General features: G+C 53.0%; 1 protein-coding gene across 15 annotated transcripts in view; it reads left to right on the top strand.

Moving 5' to 3' along the window:
* Positions 1-23,679, top strand: part of LOC105190174 (ELAV-like protein 3) — a 51,245-nt gene that overhangs the window by 10,472 nt on the left and 17,094 nt on the right. For 5 of the 15 annotated variants that reach the window (XM_025297543.1, XM_011152742.3, XM_011152741.3 and 2 more), the window contains exons 1-2: positions 17,539-18,059; positions 23,382-23,617. In XM_025297543.1, coding sequence (XP_025153328.1) covers positions 23,422-23,617 — 196 coding nt within the window. In that variant the 5' untranslated portion in view covers positions 17,539-18,059; positions 23,382-23,421. Of the gene's footprint in view, positions 1-8,191; positions 9,887-11,118; positions 11,382-17,538; positions 18,060-23,381; positions 23,618-23,679 lie in introns of those variants that run through there. The other 10 variants (XM_011152747.3, XM_011152746.3, XM_011152745.3 and 7 more) reach the window with 6 other exon arrangements.

Here is a 23,679-nt window from a genome sequence, read left to right as displayed (position 1 = left end):
GGTTGGCTCGTCAATGATTCAGAACACGGAAATAAAAGGATCTACAAAATACACACGCGTACATACAGCACGCCATTATGGAACGCGTCGAGCACTTTATATATCCGTTGAATAATAATGTCTCGCGTAGCGCCACGTACGACGTTGTTCGCCGGCGCGAGTCGCGTTCGTTACACCTTATACTTTCGTAGCAATTTATAAGCTCGCGCGTCACGTACCGACCGGTCGTCATTAGCGCGAGTGAATGTTGACTCGCTCAATGACTCGGGAGTATTCCGTCGATCGAACGATCTTTCTCCTTTTCCGGCGAGGAATTTGATTTCTGATTTGCGAATGTATTAACACGCGAATCTGTGAATGGGGAAATATTTATTGAGAAGGGAGATTCTCTCCTGAAGGAGCGACGGGGTAGTTTTAAATTTACAATTTTTCAGCGATTTTTCAACGAAAGCTTCTCTCTCATTGAGTCTCATTGAGTCAATAATGATTTACTTTGCCGTGATGTTGCAGAGACACGTTCGCCGGATCCGAGCGACACGATCCGTCGCTTGATAATTGAACAGCATATTTGATCTGTGAAATCTAATCTGTGATCCACGCGTTATCCGAGCTGAATGTCCGCGATGCACGATAAAATTATCTTTGAATTATTTGAGCTAACCGTGTCGATGAGTTATTTTTGGTCGAGCGCGATGCGAGAAATTCTCTCTCGGGGGATTGAATGTTTTTTGTAATCTATCAGAGTGAACGATTATCACCCGTTCTGCTGTGTTTACGTTGACGAGACGGCGTTGCAAAATTGAGGACGAACCGGGGAAATCCGGTAGTAATGGCAGGTAGTAAGGGCAGTCAGGGGGCGCAATTAAAAGAGAAAGCTCGGAAAAAAAGTGGAAGAGCGAAGGGACGGAAGAACGAAGGAAAAAAAAAGGAGAGATCCGTCGCGGCAATGCGCATGGACGAATTCGCGGACTGGATCCCCGTGACAATTTCCGTAACATGTCCGTGAAAAATAACGAGGACAATTTTTCATGCGTGCGCTTTTAATTACCGCGACGACTCCGTCGTTCGTAGAGTTTGCGAAATCGATAAGACAGACGCTCGCTCGCGCTCCGGCGAAAGGCTGTCTGAAATATTAATCATTTTTACCAGGGCGACACACTCACTTCATCGCGACGGTTAGCTCGCGCCGCTCGCGCGAGTAATTAAACTCGCAGAATGATAAATTTGCCGGTTCGTCAGATAAGAGAGATGCGTTGTTGCACGCTCGGGAATTCGGTGTGCGGCGAGTTCCAGCAGCAGCGATCGCGGTTCGCCGGCCCGTAGAATCGATCGATTTTGGAGGGGCAAGAAAACGGAGCGACGAAAAGGAAGAAATTTGCGTAAATCCGACCGCCGTGCAACTTTGCGCCGCGGAACGACTCGCGTACGTAAACGTATACGTCGCACTTCGTGATTTCGCGTGATTGATCAACGAAAGTTTTACGCGCGCGGCGGAGGAAACTTTCTCGGTACCGTTCTCTCTCTCTCTCTCTCTCTCTCTCTCTCTCTCTCTCTCTCTCTCTCTCTCTCTCGCGTGCGACTCGAAAAAGCATCAATTAACGCGTCTCCCGCCGCGGAAGAGCCGGCAGCGGTTTCGGGCGCTCCGCTGATTGACAAGCGCACGGTGGAAGTCTCGCCTCCACGTGACGTCGCTCTCGCGGGGCCGAGAGAGTTTCGGGTCGGCACGGGAGATGGGTGAAATGTCAAGGTGCAATCGGCCCGGGCGCGTGATGATCCTCGCGTGAGCCCTCGGCGGGGCTAAATCCGATCGATCTGACGGATCACGCGGCCGTGATCCATCGGGCCAACACGGACGCGTCCCGCGTGATCGCGCGGACAGATCGCTGATAGCGCGAACAGTCACGAACGCGGTACGGGCCGGCTCTGTCGAAGACGACGATAACGACGACGACGACGACGGCTATTGACGAGCACACACATATGTACGTACCGGTGTCTTCAGACATATCGCGGCTCTCGGCTGGACTTCAGGCCGGAGAACTTCACTCGGACCACGACGGCCGCGACCACATAGACTGCGCGACACGGCCGGTCGAGTCAGTCCATCCCGGTTTCCTTGGTTCCGTTGAATCGATATATACTTCGCAGTGAGCGCGCTTATCTTGTGCCGCAGCGTACATCTGCACGGCGAAACGCGAACGAAAAAGTAAAAATCATCCTGGCCGACCCGGTGAGAAAGAAAGACCCGGTGAGAAAGAAAGAGAGAGAGAGAGAGAGAGAGAGCTGGTCGTCGCCATGTCACATTGCGAGGCCGCAGTCTCTCTGTGAGATTCTCTGCTGGAGAGGAAAGATGGCTGGTCGGTGTTTTGTTACTTTTTATTTCCATTTATTACAGTTTTATTTCACGATATCCACTCGTCGGCGACATTTTGACCTGATTTTTAAGACGTACCGTTGGAAACGTGATTAATTCGCGCACGTTCGCATCGGGCGATCGACCACTTTTCTACTTTTCTCTCAAACGACGCTCCTCAGAACTGAAGCGCGATGTATCGCGGGTAAGGAGAATAAATTTGCAGTATCAAGAGCGATCGCTCTCCCGCGACTCTCCTCGACGACGACGGTGGCGTTCGAGCGTTTCGCTGCTTAGCGCTCAAGATCAAAACGATTTCGCCTAGACGATCGGATCAGACGCTAATTACAAGCCAGTCCTCGTTATTTCCGATCCCACGTAGCTCCGGGGATCGTTCGTTCTCTCCCACAATTCGACGGGCTTATGTAACACCCGGACGGGGATGGATAGGATGGCGAGCAGGGGTTGGGTGGATGAGTGGACACGTAATTCGCGCGCATGAAATTCGATCGTCACAAAGGCACACCGGCGGAGCTCTCTCTCCCTCCCTCTCTCTCTCTCTCTCTCTCTCTCTCTCTCTCTCTCTCTGCCTTCAGCTTTAGCCGCCTTCCTCTGTACGGCACGGCACGCGTGCAGTCTCTCTTGCCCGGGCATTCGTGCACAGCCACGCTCCACGCGTGTGCAGCAACACGGGGGCGTAAGGTGTGCTCGCACACCTATTGCTGAGCAGGCTCCCGGTTCCAGCGGGGGAGCGATGATCAGGGATGGGAAATGGTGGAAGGGGGTAGTTAGAGGTGAGGGTGGAGGGTAATAGCGCTTTCGTTGGCGCTACGGCGGCGACGGCGGGGCATTTCCGCGAATAATTTGGCGGACGAGATGATGACGTTCGCTCGCTCCACGCGACGCGACAAATTTCGGCTCGGTGTAATAAAGTAGATTGAGACGTACGGCGCCGGTGTTTGGTCGGGGATATTACTCGGCTCTCGAGTTTTAAGAGAGACCGGGGAATGATCGCGCGAGTAACGATGAGTTATCGCAGGCACTTTGTATAAGTTTGAGGAGGGGACGAACGCGGGGAATTGCACCGGATCGCTGGCGACGGGGGGACGAGTGTCCGTGAATCTCCAAGCGGGACAATTATTGATGACGGAGAAGTATTTCAAAATTAGCGTACCCAGCGTAACCCCTTGGATCGAAGCCGTCCTGCGAGAGGAAAGGGTGTTTCGCGCGAAAGCGCACATTTCGCGATTCGCACGCGCGCTTAGACGGATACAAAATCGGACGATCCACTGGCGCAGGTGAATTATTCCACGCGTCTTTCGAAAACCGCCGCAAAACCGAATGGATCCCACCTAGCCTGCTTCAATCTCGTCTCCTTTGCGAGCGCAGACAACCGTGAAAACTGCGAAAGAGGCTAACGGTGGTTCGTAACGAATTTCCAAAGGTAGAGCGCGCAAATTAGATGCAGCGCTGCGGCGTAGCGGAACGTAGCGGGCAGAGGGGGTGGTGAAATAATTCCACGCGAATACGGTGCTGCAGGATCCGGTAAACCAATTTCTCGGAGGACATTTTTCTGGATGTCGGTTAGTGGTGGTGGTGATGGTGGTGGTGGTGGTGGTGGTAGTGGTAGTGGTGGTGGTGGTGGTGGTGGTGGTGGTAGTAGCGACGGTAGTGGTGGTGGTGGTGGCGGTGGTGATGGCGCGTTCCCTGGTGAATGTCCTCCTCCCCCGGGCTTTGGCTGGGACCTCCGGGTAAAGCCCCTTTCGGCTGCCCCTCTTCCCTATCCCATATCCCTTCCACTCGCTGAGAGTACGGGGTGCGCGAAACAGTGCGGCGAGAGGGACGTGGAACTGCACGGACGGAGAGTGAATGACTGGGAGAGAACGTGGGAGATCGATATTCGAAAGACCCCCCCCCCCGCCGGCGGCCCCGTCTGACGCTGGCACCCCTCGATCTACCCTCCCAATGGCGTAGGAAGGAGGATACTACCATCGGCAGGGGGACGGAATAGGCGCGCCGCTTTTCCCAGGACACTCGGAAGCACAAAGAGGACGCGAGCGAGCCCGTAAATTATCCGTCGCGCCGTCCTCCCGGAATTTATGCGACCTCCTCGGGAAGGTGTCTAGACTCCTTTGGCGATTAAGACGCGGCAGCGGCGGCGACGGCGACGACGACGATGGTAGTGGCGGCGGCGGCGGCGGCGGTGGCAGCTGGGGGTGGGCGCGACCCTGCCGTTCGATCGATCGCCGACGATCAGCGAGTTTCACGAGGAAGTGCACCACTAGTCGACCCTCAAACGCTATTTTTCGACTACGCCCGTCCTTCGCGATCACCAATTCATAGCGACACACGCGTCGTGTCGTGAGTTATTTCCCGGGATTATTATAATTGCAAAGTAGACATAAATAAAGAGCTCGCTGCAGAAGTAGAGAGAGAGAGAGAGAGAGAGAGAGAGAGAGAGAGAGAGAGACTAAAAGAGAAAGAGTTTCCTCGCTGCGTCGTCCGATCGATAGGTTGATTATTCTCAGCCGCTGTTCATAAATATGTCAAGACACGGTCGAGAGGACAGTTATTTTTTATCTCGGGAATTAGAAGACACGCGGTTGTGGTGACTATAATTGTGGGAATATGATCGTTTTACTTTCCGTTCGTGTCGTTCGTGCGTTCGAGGTATTCCAAATACAACGTGTTCCGTATGAGATAGATAGTACGTTTCGTGAAATTGCTCTTCGGAAACACCGTGTTTCAGAATATCGCATCGCGATACGTACGCGATATACCATCGCAACCACAAGCGAAATCGCGCGTCTCGAGTACGTGATTAGCCATATCGTCGCGCAACTCGTTCTCCTACGCCACTGACGCACTTGGACTGACCCTTATATGCATACGTGCTATTTACCATTAGATTACATCCCTCGTCTCTCCCTCTCTTTGTTGTCCCTTTCCGCTTCTTTCTCTCTCGCTCTATCCTTCTCTCTCTACTTTCCCCGTGTCTACCCTCTCCCTTTGTTCACTGCTGCGACTCCTCTGCTCCGACGCGCGCCAGCCTATCTCTCGCATATCTCGTAATACCGAAATGTATAAGGCCACATGAACGAGACCAATTGTTTATCATCGCGTCCAATGTCTATCGATCCTCGCTCACAATCTACGATGTGACTCATTAAGGAATCATTCGTTACACGCGTCACTCGTTAACCCCACGCCGTGATCGGCGCGACAAACAAACAGAGCCACGCACGTGTGTTGATGAGAGAGCGAGAGAGAGCGAGAGAGAGAGAGAGAGCGAGAGAGAGAGAGAGAGAGAGAGAGAGAGAGAACAGAAAATATTACGATCGATAGACCTCGTATTTTAGCGCTGCCGTCCACGGCCTCCGATCGCAGATGAGATCGCAATCGCGAGATAATTTTCTGTCCGCAGCGCGACGGGCTCTTTTTATATGTGACGCGTTTGTACGAATTTTATACGCCTGCCTTATCGTCCGATATCAGACAGAGAGCGCGCAAAACAGCCGGTATAAATAGAATGAAATAGACGGGATTACAGTCGTATCGCGCATACAGTTACGGTACATTTTACTCGCGGATCCGTCAACAATGTTGCGAAGAGACAATGAAACGAAGCGTTGCGGGGATCTCGCGTGACTTGTTTCAGACGGTTTACACGAGGACAATTAGGCGCGTTAATCGCGCGATTGGGCATACGAAATAGCGGCGTATTCTCGACTGCGACGAGAGGACACGTTCGCTGTGTTTCACGCGAAATTGATTAATAACGTCGCCGCGAGCGATGAGATTCCGGGGGATGCAGTTTCGTCTCTCGTCAAACGGAATACGGGATTCGCCGCATGATGAAATTTGGCCACGTTCACGTTACCGAAAAGCCATTTGCCAGGGGAACAGGCACTCCCGACGAGCTTTTCCACCCTCCGTCTCGCGGCGCTTGCGCCACTCGGTCCTTCACCAACCCTCTCCCTCGCTATCTTCTCCTCTTTCCCTGCTTCTCTCTCTCTCTCTCTCTCTCTCTCTCTCTCTCTCTTTCTCCCTCTCTCTCTCTCCTTCTCTGCCAACCCTCTCTCATCTCTACCTTTCTCTCTTCTCGCTATCAACCCCTCTCCACTTTGCATTCTCTACTTGGCGCGTGCGTATTTGCAACGACACCCTCACCCTCACTACCACCCCCTCCCTCCCCCCTCGCCGTTCGTCTGCCTTTACCCCCTTGCTCTTGCACCCTCTCGTTAATCCAGGCGATGTACAGTTGTTGGGAAAAGTTCTTGTGCACCCGCGACATTAATCATGCCGACTTTCTGCAAAGATCGGCGATCATGATGCAACACGATCGAGCGAGATGTTCGAGTGAGATGGTCGAATGGAAACCTGTTCAAGCTTAGAAAAAAAGAAAAACAGGGGAAGAAAGGTTTGGTCAAGTCGAGGTCCAAACGCACTCCAGCGCTTGGAACTCGTCCGCTTCACCCCTGTCTCGAGCCCGCGCCCCTTTTTTATCCCCCTTTTTAATCCCGCCATACCGCCGACGGCTACGGCGTTTGGAAGTTGGCAACCATTGTCTTAGCGACCCCTCGGCCGACATCCCCCTCGTTTCTACCCCCTTGCATTTATCTCTCCATTTTTTCTTCGTCTCCTCTCATCTTTCCGAATCGGCCATTCTCGCGACGCTCAGCGCTTGCGAAATTTCATCGTCCCCTTTTCGAACTTGAAGCGTTCTCTCTCTCTCTCTCTCTCTCTCTCTCTCTCTCTCTCTCGGCCATCCTCCAGCTCGTCGTCGTCGTCGTCATTATCGTCGTCTCGGCCTTGTTCCTCTCTTTCCTCTCGTGCCGGATGTCGAAGGAGACAAGTGAAATATCGTCCGATCATAAAAGCAAGCTGATCTGCTCCTCCAACGTCTCTCGGCCACGTATTTCTCCCTTTTTCCCCCGTAATTATCGATCGGTCCGCGAATAACCACGGCCGCGTTGCTCGGATTATTTATAATTATAGATCGTCCATATTCGTCATGCTCCTCTTTAGCAGTCCGAGGAGGTGACCGTCTCGTGAGATTTGTATCAATTACGTGAAACATTAATTGGTAGCATAGCATAAGCAATCGAGGCCAGACTGATCACCGCGAGGACCTATGTGCTATTATCGAGTTTCTTAATTTTAGAAAATATCACCAGGTCTGCGTATCGATCGGCGAGCCTGCGTCGCGATTCTGCAGCGCTTTCTTCCTCGTTGATGCGCCGCGGCGAAATCCGCCGGTCAGAACGTGGAAACGTTTATCTCGCTCTCCGTTCCGCGGACCCCGGTAATTTGTGCGCGCGCGATCGTCCTAATCAATAATGGCCGCCCGTGTCATCCATCACGTCGGGCACGTCTCTCTCTCGCGCGCGCATAATGACTGGAAAGAAAGAATCCCTCCATGGCTGCGCCGCGATGCGATGCGCGCTCGATGTTTGGAAATATGTGCATCGGAGCAACGCAAAGGACCAGCCGACCGACCGACCGACCGACCAACCGACCAACCAACCAACCAACCAACCAATCAACCAACCCCCGGCGATCCGCGGAGGGTGCAGACCGCGCAGATCACGCTTGCGCGACCTCCCATCCCCGTCTCGACGACGATTCCTCTCCGCCGTCGCCACCCTCGCCGTCGGACCTCTCTTCCGCTTTCGCATCCCACGACCTCGCTCTCCCCTCGTTGTCTCCCCTTCAGCCATGAAAGAGCCGAGCGTCGAGAACGCGCGCGCGGCGTCTGCGTACATCGGCCGAGCCAAGCTTCGTCGGCCGAGCTTTTTCGCGATTCTTCTCCTCCCACCCCCGACGGACGGAGGTCGCGAAGACGGTGGGGGTGCGCGTCGGCGGCGGCGACGGCTGGCCGGAGGGTGCAGCCATCGGCGTCGGGGCTCGGCCCTATCAGTTTAGTTACCGCACCACATAAAGGCATTGCGTTGTAGACACCGTTATACCCGCAACATTCTTACTATTTGCTTGCATATCTCCTGATTTTTAACCCTTCGATTCGGTTAAAAGAAAGAATACATTCGGTTCGGTATCGTTCGTCGTCGTACAACACAGTCGCCGTCGCCGTCGCCGTCGCCGTCGCCGCCGCTGTCGTCGTCGCCGTCGCCGTCGCTGCCGTCGTTGTCGTCGTCCTGTAACATTCGGTTGTCCCACTGCTTTGTCCCATCCACGTGCCGATCGAGCGACTTCGTCGCGTCCTCGTCGTCGTCGACGCCGTCTTCACACCGCCGCCACCATCGCTGGAGAGAAATCGCGTGAAGAGAAAGAAAGCGACAAAGAAACCAAGTTCCAACGAGAATCTCTTGTGGAACGGCGGATGTCGTGCGACAAGAGATAGAAGTTCGCTTCAGACTGCGATCGGTCGAAGATAAAAAGAGGAGGAGCGACTAGCGCGTTCTTCCTGCTTTATGATTTCGTTCGTGCCTCCCTATCCCGTTCTTCATCATTAACCCCGTCTACGTCCGCGAGCAGCAGCTCCTCCAGATCGCTCGTCCTCGACCCTTCTCCACGATCCCTTCGATCGATCTCTCCGACAGTCGCGTCGCGTCGATCACGAGGACTCGTGAACTCGTTCGTGAACGGATCAACGCGGAAGACGGTGCGCGATTTTCTCACGTGGTAACGCGACAACGAGAGAGAAAGAGAGAGAGAGAGAGAGAGAGAGAGAGAGAGAAGCGCGTGTCGTTAACGAGAGAGCGAGGGAACGAGAGATCGTCAACTGGAAGATCTTTTAATCGGCAGAAGAGGAATCGGCAGAGAGAGAGAGAGAGAGGGAGAGAGAGGGAGAGAGAGAGAGAGAGAGAGAGAGAGAGAGAGAGAGAGCGAGAGCGAGAAAGAGAGCGAGACAGGGACAGATAGGAGAGGGTCCTGCGCCGGGGGTGGGAGTGAAAGAGAGACTACTGGGTGTGTTCGGGTCCGCGCGCGCGAGATTTGTTTATTCGCCGTGGCGAGATACGCGAAGCGCGCATAAATATTCGAGAGTGCATCGCGTGTATGATCCGTCGCGGGGGGGGATCCTCGTTCGGAGCGTGGAGCGATGAGGGGTTAGTGTAAACGTGCCGTGCAACTCGATGCCGGAACTCTCGTGCCGAGGATCGGAAGCCGGTTCCCTCGGCTCGCTGGCGCTCGCGTCCGCAGTTCGGATGTTCGTGATCGCGTCGTGAGAGATTCGCCGTCGCGCGCGCGCGCGCGCGCGAGAACGTAAAGTTGGGAAGGCTGGTTCTGAGGAGGACACGAGCACGGAACAGGGAAATACGAACAGCGAAACGAAAGAAAGACAGATATTCACGCACACACCGCGCCGCCCGTCGACCGTTCGAAAGTTCCGCAGGGTCCCTCGTGCGATCGTAGAGAAAGGCGAAGAGAAATAAACGTAAACGGGGAGACGAGTATATCTCGGCGTCTAGAGAATAGAGAAAAATAAAAGTTAATTCAAACAAAAACCCACCGTCGTTCCGTTCTGCGCCCAGATATCGGCATCCTCCAACCACTGATTTTCATCGTTAACCGGTATGTTCATTTGTTTCTTTACTTTCGTTGTTTCTGTGATTCACACGACTTTATCATTACCGTTATTATTATCATCTTGTTATTATTGTTGTTATTATTGCCGTCGTTATGATTATTGACTAATTACTAGCGATCCGCGTGCGCTCGACTGCTCGAACGCACGCCGGATCGGCCGCCGATCTTTACGTATGTATACTTTCTCGTCCTCCGTGTGCCGGGGCTCCTCCTCGCGCGAGGAGGCGTCCTCCGGCACCGCTTAGGTTGTCCATCCACCCTTTTTACGTCCTGAGAGATCTCCGGTGCTTCCGCCGCTTCGCTTCCGCGTTCGCCACTCCATCTAACCAGCGGCAAGATCATCGCTCATCGCTCATCATCGATTCAGAGCTTACTGATCATACGTTCCTCTGGATCTTTGATCTCACAGTACAAAATGAGATTTTGCGTCGATTTGATACAAAGTTCTAAAGATTCTCAAACAGAACGAGGTCCGTTGGTACAGAAATTGCGCGTCTCGTGAGAAACGCGGGAGAAATTAATAAGTCAGAGATGCTAGAACACGTTGTTCGTTCTCTGCAGAATGTAATTTGAATTGATTAATTTGTAATTTGAAGTAATTTGAATTGTTGATTTCTTTTCTCGATAAGACATTACTCGTGTAAAATACGCAAGCTGACCGTGAAGCGCATTACGATCTCTCGACTCTGATTTTGCCATCTGTGATTTTACTATCTTCTTAGTTGAGATCTGCTTTCGTCGTTTCCGAGGAAAAATTGCGGTACCTCGCGCCGCTCGCGCAGCCAAAGTTTCGATCGTGCGCGCGAGGAAGATCGCGCCGTCGCGTCGCGTCGCGTCGCGGCGCGTCGCGGCGGCGGAACCGACGGGGGACGATTGCGTGATTTCGTGCAAGGAACGCGTTTGCGAGTACCGAACGCGGAACTAGACACCAGGACTCATTAACCGGGCGAAGTTGCATTAAACGTCGATCAGCCGCCATAACCGCGAGCGTTGCGTCCAGCAGCTGACGTTTTCCACGCCGCGATATTGTGTGCACCAGACCGCGCTATCTGGGCGTGGCACCAGAAAGTGACTGTCGCGGGAGCACCACGTAGCAACACATACACACACATACACAGAGAGAGAGAGAGACACACACGTACACGAACAAAATACATGCGATACCCACGTATATATATATATGTATATATATATATATATATTACACACACACACACACACACACACGTCTCTTCCTCTCTTCCTCTGTTGATCCGACCCCTATCGATCCCGCAGGAAAAGAAAGAAAAAAAGGAAAGAAAGAAAGAGAAAAGAAACGGCGAAATCGAGAGATAATTCAGTAGCGAGGACGGCGAGCGTCGTGATGCATGAAGGATCAAACAGGTCCGGGATGGAGCGACCGGCACTGCGGGTCCTCGTCGAGGACAAGCAGGATGTCTCGAGAGGGACACTTCCGTCCGCGACAGCCTCGATCACAATGGTGCGTGAGCCAAAGACAGGGGAGAGATAGATGATATATAGCCGTGGGGGGGCGGGAGCTTGATTGATTAATTGACTGATTGATTGATTGATTGATTACCCTCTTTTCCCTTTTTGTCGGACTATTCGGCCGATTTTTTCCGGCATCTCGTCGACCGGGTCTCGTCGATGAGGAGATCTCGTTTCTCAAGTCGGGAGGATAAAAAACGCCATGTTGTCGAAGTTATCGTGCCGCGAATAGGGAAGGTCGCGTCAGTTTCTTCCGTTGCACGCGCGAACTTCTCGCCCTGTCGTCCTGTGTCGCAATTGACGATTAACGTCGGCGAGAACGAGAGAGACACGCATATAAGATCGTCTTATCTTATTTCCCGTCGCTCTCGCATATTTACCGAAGGGATTTGCATTCGCGATAACATCGCGACGCGGCGGACACGGTAGAAATAAGTGAAAACGTGTTGGGAAACGTCAGCCGCGGCGCTGATTAATGGGCTTCATTTTCTACGCGCTCGGCCGAAGGATTCTCGAGCGAGCGTCGAAATATCAAAGATTGGCCGCGATTCTGCAAAGGGTGACGAGGCAGGCACCGGTGGTGGTGGTGGAGACCGCGGAAGACGAAGATAGAGTTACGTTTGGCGAGAGGGTGCGACTGAAAGGTGCACGTTGATAGACGGAAAAAGAGAGAAACTGAGAGCGAGAGAGGGTGGAATAGAGAATGAGAGAGCGAGAGAGAGAAAGAGAGAGAGAGAGAGAGAGAGAGAGAGAGAGAGAGAGAGAGAGAACGAGAGACTAGGTCTAGTTGGGGAACCTCGTATTGATCGTTCCTGGGTCCATGCGACGCGCCTGCGTTTTACCACGGGGTAAAATCGTAGTAAGGGTAGGAGAGACAGAGAGAGAGAGAGAGAGAGGGTGAGACGGGGGGAGACGACGAGGGAGGAGGTGGCGGAGAGAGTAGCGTATATATCGGGGTTCATATACCCCCAGGGTAGCTGCAACGTTCCACCGTGCCACCGACCAATCAATGGAGCTTCTCTGTATCTGCCTCTCCCTCTCTCTCTCTCTCTCTCTCTCTCTCTCTCTCTCTCTTTCTCTCTCTCCGACTCTTCCTACGTCGAACATATACAATATGATCGCCCTGTAAAATAGCGCACAGACGCGCACTCATAATACACATAGTACACACGCGTGCACATTATGTGCTCGTCGACTACGATATAACACGCACCGCGCGCGTACGGACGCCAGCGAGCATGTATAATCGTTGCTCGAAATAGGAAATGTGCAGCGAATTTTCACGCGAGCTCGGCTCGTCGTCTCGCGGGGGGTAATTGATCGCGGCCGACGGTAAAATTGACGCTACGGTCAGTTTCACTCCCGCAATTCCCGCGAGTCCCGCGCCGCGCCGTGCCAGGGAATTCCGGAGGACGTCGGCGTTTGTTTTCCTCGCAACGGAGGGTTAATCCGCGATCGTTGCGAAGATCCACTCGCGAACAGGTATCGAGGCTTGAATTTAGAGCGCGCACTTTTGACGCTTCACCGGGCGGATGGCGGCGAGTCACTCAGCGTGGAAAAATGGACGGAGGGATTAATCGCCCGTCAAAGATATCGAGCACGTAGCACGATGCCATCGAATTAACGAAGCTGCTCTTGGAAAGAGAAAAAGAGCCTCTCATTTCAGCCAGCAACCGTTCCCGCAGGTAGAAAAAAGTGTCCTTCGATCTCGCCGGTGTATTGAATTTTGACCTCAAAGTGCGGCAAAGAGCTGTCGACATTTACATTTAAATGAAAAAACGTCCACGACCGCGCGCGGCGCGGCGCGGCGCGGCGTGGCGGGGGGAGAAACGAAGGTGAAGGAAGATGAGCTTTAACTGTTGACGAGCCCGACGGGCTCGTTATTACGCGGAGTGACGGAGCTAAAAAACAGAGGTTGTGTGTGGTTGCAAACGACAAGATTCAGCGTGTTTTCAGCGCGACATTATCCGAGATTGCAACTATTTTCGCATCGAACGAACGAACGAACATACATATTCCGCCAATCCGTAATAGCCGGCATTAAAACTTGCCCTACCGCCTAGTTGCGCCTAGAAATGTCGAGCGACGTTTCGCATGCTTCGGCGAATTAATTCAGCGCGCTATAAGCGCTCTACTCCGTCGCTCTTCCTTCCTTCCTTCGCGCGGCACAACGAGGGCTCGTTACTTGCCGGGGTGAAATCCCCCGTCGATCACGAGCGACGGCATTGGCGGTAGGCGCTTGTCGCGAGGAATTCGACGATGATGATGCCTCTCTCGCACAGAGCGATCGGCGCATCAATCGCGCGCGCGCGCGCGTATCCTTGAGAGAATGGAATTACGTTCGCGCGGAGAATCGAAGTTAAGTTCCGCCTTGAGTTCGTTCAAACGACGACCGACGCTTTCGCGTGACGGCGCGTTCGCGAGCGTTTCCCGGTATTTCTAAATAACTTCGTGCTCCGTGTCGCAACGTCGTGTGCACAACGGCGAGGTCGGGATCGATTTCGAGCACGAGTATCGACGGGAATCTCGTTAGGGGTTCAGTGAACCCCGAGAAAAGTTGTCGGGCGGAATTATTGTTCCCAAGGTATAGCCCCGAGTTGAATTACGCTCGCTGTGCCCGCCGTGGCAGATCGATGATGCCGCCGGGCTAACCCCCGAAAACGCAACTTCGACAGCTGGATCGTGACTAAACTAAAGAGGGTGAGGTCCGCGCGCGCGTCAGCTATGTCGACAGGAATGATTCACGGACTCGCCACGTGCTCGTCGGTGTGCTTGCATATTTTAAAATCTTCAAGAATAATCCTAGCCGCTTTAGCGTTTTACCCGAGCCGCTCATTAGCTTGCAGATTTTCATTTTATCACAACCGTCTGTAGAGGTAAAGATCGTCGCGCACATTACCGCCGCGACAACAGCCGCACCGTCACACAAGCTGGATTTTGGCTATCTTAGGGGGCTATCTCCGGGGACGGAAAAGATACAATTTCCATCTAGTGATCGGTACAAAAATAGGAGATCTGTCCTCATTACACGGGAGAAGCAATTTCGTCGGTGTAACAGAATTTCCGTTGCCCGGTTGCGAAAATAGAAATCAGACAGGAAAATCGATTGTAAGAATAGAAAGAACCACGCAGGATATTTCTAATTCGGTCAATTCGGGTACATCGAAATACCACTTTTCGTTCTTGAATTTTCGTCTGGTCTCCATTAAGTTGCACTTCCAATTGAGATCTTCTTTCCATGCGATATCGATGATACCGATCTTATCCGAAATAAGAAGGATGGCCTTTTTCTAAGGCCAGGCTTACGAGACCGGATCTTTTTCACTGTCGATCGTGACAAAGTGCTCCTCGACGTTTGATAATTCCCCCTCCCCCCCCCACAGCCGCCGATGCGATCGGATCGCAAGTCCAGTGGACGTGGAGGTTGTCATGGACATTTGACAGAGTTTGAAAAAAGACGCGCTCGGAGCAAGGGGTGAACTTTGCGCAGCGTCCACGCACACACGCACGTGCAACATACGCATACACGCCACTTCTTTTCTGCATACGTCTCGCATCTGTCAGCCATGCCCTAGTCTAAACTTCATCCCCTTTTGTTCTTGACCGAATGTTGTAGCTTCCACGACGGCGAACGTCGGGCATTAGGTATGGTCATGGGTCCTGCACCTCGCAAAGAACTTTTTTTCGCGGTGCTCTTCATCTCTCTCCGCGCTCTCCTGCGGAAGCACGTCCTCAGAAGGATAATCTCCTCCGCGTTGTCCGGCCCTTCGCAAGCCCCTCCAGACGATTCTGCTCCTCTCGCTTCGTTTTCTTGAATATTTCTTTGCTTCCGAGTCAACAGACACGCGATATGGTGATTCGGTGAATTGCATTTTTTTTCTTTTCTTCAAGATCGATATCGCTTCGTCTCGAGCCTGCTCGACCGTAGCGAAAAGCCCACCAGGAGAACATCCCGCGGTTCGTGAATGCGCGATCATCGCGCCGCGCGGCGCACGCGGTAACGGAAATAAATTTCCGAAAACATTATTGGCACAGCCGCCAAGTCTTACTCGGCGCGTTTCGTCAGAGCCGCGTAATTTCAGGCCGTAATCGTTTGGAGATTGGCCGCCAGCACTATCTCCGGGTATAAACTCGGGCTAAGGTCAGGGATGCAGCTACTTCGAGCCGTTTCCCGCGATTGCACGTCTCTCGCGCGCGCCGAGAGGCCGAGGGTGCGTCCTGCGGACCATGTGTCACATTTCTAAATGTTTCTAAATATTTTGTCCGATCGCGAAACCGCGGAATTTTTGCGCGAGTTCCGTCAGAGCGAGAGAGAGAGAGAGAGAGAGAGAGAGAGAGAGAGAGAGAGAGAGAGAAGGTAATTTCCGTTGAATTCGATTTCGTCCTTTCTCTCGGTTTCCAAACGAACCGTTGTATACATTACATTTCTCTGCAGCAAGGTTGGATCCGCAAGGTACTTCCGGATGTATTTCTCAGAATCGTGCGTTGCGAAAACACACGCCACGTATCTGACGGATCCGACATTTCGCGAGGTGGTCGCGTAGGTTGTGGTTTTCCGCGAATTCGCCATCAACGACGGACGGTGCAGAAAGGACGAAGGGGAGACCCTTATCTCGATATATACGATACCGTAGTGTGTCGGGGGTCAAAAACCCTGAAGGGCCGGCCACGACGTAAAGGGGAAGCGCAAGTAGTTAGGGTTTGGAGTGTGTTCTATACTTTCCCTTCGCGCGGAACTGGGTTGATGAAACTGGATCGAAAAGATTCGCGATTAATTCGCGAGTCAACTCCCTGCGCTGCGCTGCATTTTTATTTTTACGCGTGTATTTTTACACACGCAGGGTGTTACTAACGAGCTGCGGAAAGAGAGAGAGAGACATTTCCCCGAATATTTCACCGAAGAAAACGTAAACAGTCCGTGAGAAAAACACAATATTTTTACTTCGGTGGTCAGCAGAGAAAACGCATTTGATTCCCGATAGGAGGAAAATTTCTCTTCTAAATAATCAGTTTTTCTTCCCCCCCTCATCGAAATACGGAAGCGTTGCAAAATTTACTGAGGGAAAGAAAAGTGTTGATTTTTTTCTCGTCAAGCCAACCGCAACATTCGTGTTGCCGATCAGCAACCGCACAGTCTCCGCACATTGTGCGACAGTACAGCGGCAGCGAAGCACCTGCGAAAAGAGCCACATCCTGGAGAGACAAAAGACATCGCATCGTATGTCGTGTTCTTCAACTGGGACCATTTTTCCCACAACGCTAAAGCGAAGGATCGGCCAAGCTAAATTAACGATCCCTCGTTTTCGCTGATTAGCATTCGGCCATTCCGCTTCTCTCCCAAATGCGACCGGCGCATCCCTTCTACCTGCTACCGCTGCTGCTGCTGCATCGTCGCGTCTCGTTCCACTCGAGCAACCGCGGTTCTGTTTAGCGATCTAACGCGATATGTATATATTTATATATACAGAGAGAGAGAGAGAGAGAGAGAGAGAAGTTCGCGGAGGTGTAGTTCGATCGTTCGCGCGTACGAATCCCGTGCGTGCACGGGCGAATCACGGGTATACACCGAAAGGGGGTTCCCTCTCGCCGGCTACGCTGCCGCGGCGGTGGCGGCGGACGCAGTCGAGCGCGGCCGAGCGCGATCGAATAAAGCCGAACGCGGCCGAGGGTGGTCGCGGGACGAAGTCGCCTCGCGAAGTGAGGCGCGTTCAGTCTGTAGGCAGCCTCCGCCCGTGTCGCGTCGTTCTTTCCGTTTCTTTAGTATTAGTGTTTCAAGCTTTAATTTTCTCGACCGTCGCGCAACCCTTTCGTATCCCGTGCTCCGTACACACACACACACACACACACACACATAACAATTATATACATCGAGATAGACACGTCGCGCCCGTCGTTCACAGACAGACAGACAGACAGACAGGCACAGACACGTTGAAACTCGCCCACCTCGTTCACCCGCATACCTGCACGCCGGGTCGCTGTTCCGAAATCATCGTTCTCCCTCTCCCCACCTCATCTCCCCCGTTCTCCTGTCGCATCAAGTCCGTGTACGTACGCCGAAGGCAGCAGCAGCAGCAGCCACCACTGCCGCCGCCGTCGTCACCGCCGCCGCCGCCGCCACCGCCGCCGCCGCTACCACCGCCGTCGCCGTCGCCGTCGTCGCCGCTGTCGCCGCCGCCGTCGCCGATGTCGATACGCCGTGGCTGTCGCCCGTTGTCGTCGTCGTCGCCGCCGCCACCGCCGCCGCCGCCGCAAAGTGCACGGAGGACGGTTCGGCAGCGTGCATAAATGCCGATTAACGAGCGGTCGCGCCGTACTTTTCTTTCATTGATTTCACCTTCTGTTCCGGGCGGTGGTGCGAGAGCAGCAGCGTGATAAAACATACACATATACACACACACACACACACACACACACACATATATATAATATACAGTGCACGTCAGCCGGACGAGGGGAAGCACGACGCAGGGAGTTCGTACGAAGGGACGTGTTACGTTAACGCCACCGCAGAAGCGAGCCCGGGGCTCGCGTAAGGGCTGCCTACGCACGGTGCTCGGTTTCGCGTGCGACCAAGTGAGAGGGTTAGAGAGAGAGAAAGAGAGAGAAAAAGAGGGAGAGGGAAGTAACGAAGGACAGGCACGCGCGAGGAAAGAGGTGACAGTAACAGGTACGACAGAAGTGAACTTTTCGAAATTCAGTGATGGGTTAGACAAGTGGGGAAAGGGCGGAAGGGAGAGAGAAAAAGATGGAGAAGGCGCCTTCGAAGGAAGCGCCCCTCCGGGGAATGCATCGATCGTCGCGGGGAGACGGAGAGAGAGAGAGAGAGAGAGAGAGGGAGAGAAAGAGAGAGAGAGAGAGACGATGTAACGAAAGAGGCAGAAAGAGATAAAAAGATACAGCGTAATTTCCGACGGTTGCGTCTCCGTCCTCTGTCGCGTTCACGACGCGTCCCGGGAGCACGTGTCGTCGCGTCTTTCGTCGCGCCTTCTCTCCCTCTCACCCCCCTCATTAATACATGTGTGTGTATGCGTCTTCGTATGCGTGCGTGCGCGCGCGCGCGCGCGCGTCCGCCCTTGTGTTCTTCGTACAGCCGTTCTTCCCGCGGCTTCATGTCGGCTCCCCCTTCGCCTCGCATTCTCCCTCGCCTGTGGCCTCTGCTCCCAAAGCTCGCCACTGCGTTTACGTGCGCGCCCGTACTTGCGTACACCGCGTATGCGAGCCGTTTTCTCTCGCGGAAAGGGGCGTACACGCACGGGGGGGTCTCCCTTCGGAAACGCGCGCAGGGGCGGCAGTGCGACGGGCGAAGGGGTAGGGGAGATTCTCGCAGAGCGGCGAGAGAGAAAGAGAGAGGGAGAGTCAGCGTGAGCGAGCGAGCGAGCGGGAGAAAGAGAGAGAGAGAGAGACAAAGAGAGAGGGAGAGAGAGAGAGAGAGCGTGAGGCAGGGACCGAGGAGCCGCGCTCGTATTGATCGGCCCCGGCCACGCGATTTTCACGATCCGTCGCCATGGCCACCTGGCCACCGGCCGAAGATCGTATCTCGCGGTGTACGTACACATGCATACACACACATATGTACGACGCGGCGTATGCACGCGTGTAAATCGAACTTTAACCCGCGAACTTTACCATCGCGGCGGCAGGCCAGGTGTAGGCGCAACGTCCGTCCTTGCCGAGGGAGAGCCGACGAGCTTGATGACGCGACACTCGACCTCGTCGGGAGGAGACTTTTTCCCTTTGTCCTTTCACTTGCCGCCGCAGCCACCTTGCCGAGTGTGCTTCCCTGTGAATAAGACAAAAAAATTTGAATAGTTGGACACACACGTCGCTCTGGCTCGCCGGAAGCCGGCACCGATACTGTCGCGAGCGCTGGATCGATCATTACGCACGGTTGTTGTACGTTAGTTCGCTGTGTGTAATCGCGTGTCGCGCGATACGCGACTCGCTGCTCCGGCGGAAGAAATAATCGCGATTACGCGATTTCGGACGTGCAAATATTCGATAGACAGCCGGCTGACAAGCGGCCGTCGCTGTCCGGTCATACGACAGAGACGCGTCGCTAAATTGAAGCAACGTAGCATTTACCCAGAATAAAGCGGTATTTCCGTTCTATCGATTCCGTCAGATCGATAGCTGCCCGCTGCCGTTTCGAAATAACTCGCCAATCATCTATTTTTCCGTCTCTTGCCACAGTCCCGCGCTGCCGCAAACATTATTTGTATCCACGTTACTCGCGCGCGCGCGCGTGCGTGGTGCGACGCAATCGTCATTTGCATTTGTACAATCGCGCGTGTCCCGATCGTAAATTTTGCCCGTGATTTGACGAAAAAGAAGCAACTACTAGAAGGGACTACGTGTACATTCCCGAGCTCCGCGAGCACGACGCGCTCGCTCTCCCGTTTGATCGATCGGCTGGTCGCTCTGACGAATTTCTTTTCACGACTCACCCTCTCGGCAATAACTTCACTCGAGGCGGGCATAATTAAAAAAAAAATCGCGAACCTTTGTCGGAAACATTACGCGGCCCCTCTGCCGCTTAATTAGCAGAATTATTAATCTCTCGCTGGATAGCTCTCCGATAAGGGTGCGCATCGTCGCGTTATATTCGTAGCTTCATTGAGGGTCGTGTCCGAGAAAGTTGCCCCTTGGACATGCGCGTGTGTTGTGTGCAGCATACACACACACACACACACACGCATGCATATGCATATACGTGGTCGCATCTATTGTCATCCGGTAATGACGGCCGATGCGTCGAAAAGTCAACGTGGAGAAAGAGAGAGAGGAGGGAGGGAGAGAGAGAGAGAGGGAGAGAGAGAACGATAGGTCCGCGATACTTCGACGCCACAATGGAGTCGGCCGCTCTGCCGCCGCTTCACCCGCCATACCATTGTCGGCTCCGAAAATATATCGCGATGGCGAACACCGAGCGTACGGATCGATAGACGAGGAAGATGCCGGGTTGCGATAAGCGCACCGCGACTTTTCTGCCTCTGCGAGCGACGCTTTTATCGCCTACGTACGTAAACAAAGGGGACGCGGCCTCTCTCTCTTTCTCTCTCTGTCTCTCTATTCCGCGGCGGGCTACGGTATGCGCTTTCCTTCCCGCGTGTGAACGCGCGTTACAGTTAAATTGTTCTTTCCACTCGCGACTACGTCGACTTCGAACTTTTCAAACGTCGAGTTTGCTCCACTTCTCGCGGCTGAATCATGCGTAGATGTGGCCGGCTCGAGCCAGCCTCGAGTTCTATCGAATTTTTCGCCAATTTCAAGGAGCAAGTCGCGCGGGGCTGCTGAGGAGGAACATTTGCGCGCGGAACAGGCGATGCCCGAAGGATCGTCGGGGAAGATCGTTTCGCGAATTAACATTCGCGTTTCTCAAAGACCCTCCGAGACCTGACTGGAGAACCGAGCGTTCCAGCTATCAATTTTACATACGCGATGCGCTGTGAATGTTGCATCAGGAGATTGCGCAAAAGTTCATCGGGTTCTCGGCCATGTTTCTTTTGTCAATAACGATGGAGCATTACGCGTTTAATCAAAGACCTGCCGTCGTTATCCTTCGCTCTACTCGCTGTCTCGCAGATAATTATCCGATCGCGAGTCGGTAAAACCCGTCTTTCGAGGCAACGAAATCATCACGACGATTACGACGAACTCTAGCAAGCTCGTGATAATAATATCTAAAGATCGTACATCTTCCGTGTCTTTCCGAGAAAATATTCCGAGTCCCCGAAAATTCTATCATCTACCTGTGCCGGTCGGAGTCAGTCTCTCTCTCTCTCTCTCTCTCTCTCTCTCTTTCGTCTGATAAAAATACACCATTAATCTTAAATGAGAGGAAGCTCGACGACGGCGCTTCGCACCTGTGATGGCCATATTTTCAAGTACGACGGAACATTTCCCAAGTCCATCTCGCGCAAATATTCAAGAGGCCAGAGCCACTCTGTGCGAGCGCCCAACAAAAGCTATCTGTTACCCCGGGACACCGTGAACAGCTCGTTTAGGGTAGCAACCACCGCGGGTCACAGAACTGGGCGATGGGAAGGCTGGGAGGGGGGGGTGCCCTAAGGACAGCTGATGCTTACGTCGGAAGGACGGCGGGAGGCAGAGCGCAGGGCAAGGGGCCGCAGACACTGAGAAGGGGACGAAAAAGAGAATTAAAATATACGTCGGTGGCTCGTGCCGTCTGATAAATGTGTCGTGACGGCTGTGTGTGTGTGTGTGTGTGTGCGCGCGCGCGCGTGTGCACGTACGTATGTCATTGTGCGTACGCGCGTCATGTGCATGCGTATGCTCGCCTTAACGGTGCCATGAGCACCGTAGCACCCTATAGTAGCCACCACGTAATTCCCCTTCCTCGCTCTGCCTCTGTCTCTCCCTCTTTCGTCCTTTTTTTCTTCCTTTACGCTCGACCGCACGCGCGCGCGCGTATACCGGGTGTCCCGCGCGAAAGAGTTGCCGGGTCTCTCGGCATAAGCGTACGGACGATTCCGTGCTTCGGTCGAAATCTTCGTCGATGTTATTCGCCCAATTTGCGCCTCAGTTTTCCTCATAGATGAAATTTTACTCGAATCCTTGGAAGCTTTCTTTCGCTGTGCGCTCGCGTCTTTTAATTTAGACTCCTCCGGAAGTTTTTCTCTCATTCTCTTATACGTAGTGTCCAGTCAGCTGTCAGATAGCGATGAGATTTTAATATGCGATTGATATACTCTGGAATCAATTGCCCTTTTCTTTGGACGGTAATGAGAGGCCGGTTACTACATCAATTCATAATTTATTCGCGCCAGGAGCGTAACGGGATATTGCAGCGGAAGGCGTATTCGCTGTGTTTCGTCCAACGCGTAGGTGAACAAAAGGTCGTTGTCGTTGTTGTGAGAGGAAACTTTGCGTCTTTACTCTCTCTGTGCCATTCGTTGTCGACTTTCTCGATCAAGTCTCGGATTTTATTTCCACTTGTTCCAGCTGGAGGTGTGAGTAAACACCTGATCCGCTTTCCTTTTAGCCTGGACCATCCGTTTTCCGGCTCTTTAAAGGACAGTGGTCCTTTTAAAATCGCCTGCCCTTTCAGAGCTGTCCGGCCGGCCTTTCATACGAGCACAAGTTTGTTTATATTCTATCACTCTTTCGTATCGTTACTCTTTCCAATGGGAACCGGTCTTTCAACGACGACGAATTTCGACGATCACACATTTATCTGTACACTCTTAGCGCTTATTTTCCACCGTGATTCTATTCTATTCGAAATGTCAGGTTGAGCGTGAAACTGACATTATTATCCGAGGACAAATTATTATCCGAGTAAAATTGTGGCAGCGCGAGAGATAAATTTGCAGATTGTGTTCTCCCGCGAGGTACACGCGAATCGTATACCGGGGAAAAGTGTGACATCAACTGATGTTCGGTGAAGAAGAGAAAAAACATTGTTTGGTACAACTCGTAGTCCTGTAAAAGTCACAATACCGGAGCCGAGGGGCCGATTTGCGTGAATTTTGCTTTATACGCTTGGTGGTAAAGACGCTTCTTGCGTCGCGCCTTCATGCTAAACTGGGCTGCATAAAAACCCGAGAGCAGCAGCGAGCGTCCGGCGACTTCTTGTGCATCGTTGTTTGCTTATCACGCGCGTTTTTACATCCTTCGATATTTCGTGTTTACACCTGTATTTATATCTGTGCCGTAACTCTAAAGTTTCTCCCGTCGGCTCGTGACGAGAGAACCCGCTCTCGCTCTGTTCGCTGTCTCCGCTGTTTCCGTGCGAGATTCCCTGAACTTTCTTTAAACGCTTTCTTAGATGGAAATATGCAGACCCGAACAGTCTCTCGAACAGGCGAGTTCGTGCGGCGACCGGTGGTTTTCGCGGAAAATTATCAGAAACGGCGGTATCACGATGTTAACTGCTTTTACATATAATTACGACGATAACCACAAAATATAGCAATATAAAGTTGTCGTGATCACAGGTGGTCTAATATCTGGCGCGTTTTGCTTGCAGATTTCGTACATAGTTAGATACGACTCGTTAGAGGATTGCAATGATGGCGAACGGAATGGACACAGTCGTACAACAAAACGGAGGATCGACCCTCGGACAGACCTCGCAGGAGGAGTCGAAGACGAATCTCATTGTAAACTACTTGCCGCAGAGCATGACACAGGATGAGATTCGCTCTCTGTTCTCCAGCATAGGCGAAGTCGAGAGCTGCAAGTTAATCCGTGATAAGCTCAGCGGTAAGCATCACAAGATGGTAAAGGCGGTAAGTTCCGCATGAGCGACCGAAATAGTCCGGTCG

The sequence above is a fragment of the Harpegnathos saltator genome, unplaced genomic scaffold (assembly GCF_003227715.2).
Source record: "Harpegnathos saltator strain DR-91 unplaced genomic scaffold, Hsal_v8.6 scaffold10, whole genome shotgun sequence".
Taxonomy (NCBI): domain Eukaryota; kingdom Metazoa; phylum Arthropoda; class Insecta; order Hymenoptera; family Formicidae; genus Harpegnathos; species Harpegnathos saltator.
Note: the sequence above shows the minus strand (reverse complement) of the source record. Positions and strands in the feature narration are given on the sequence as shown.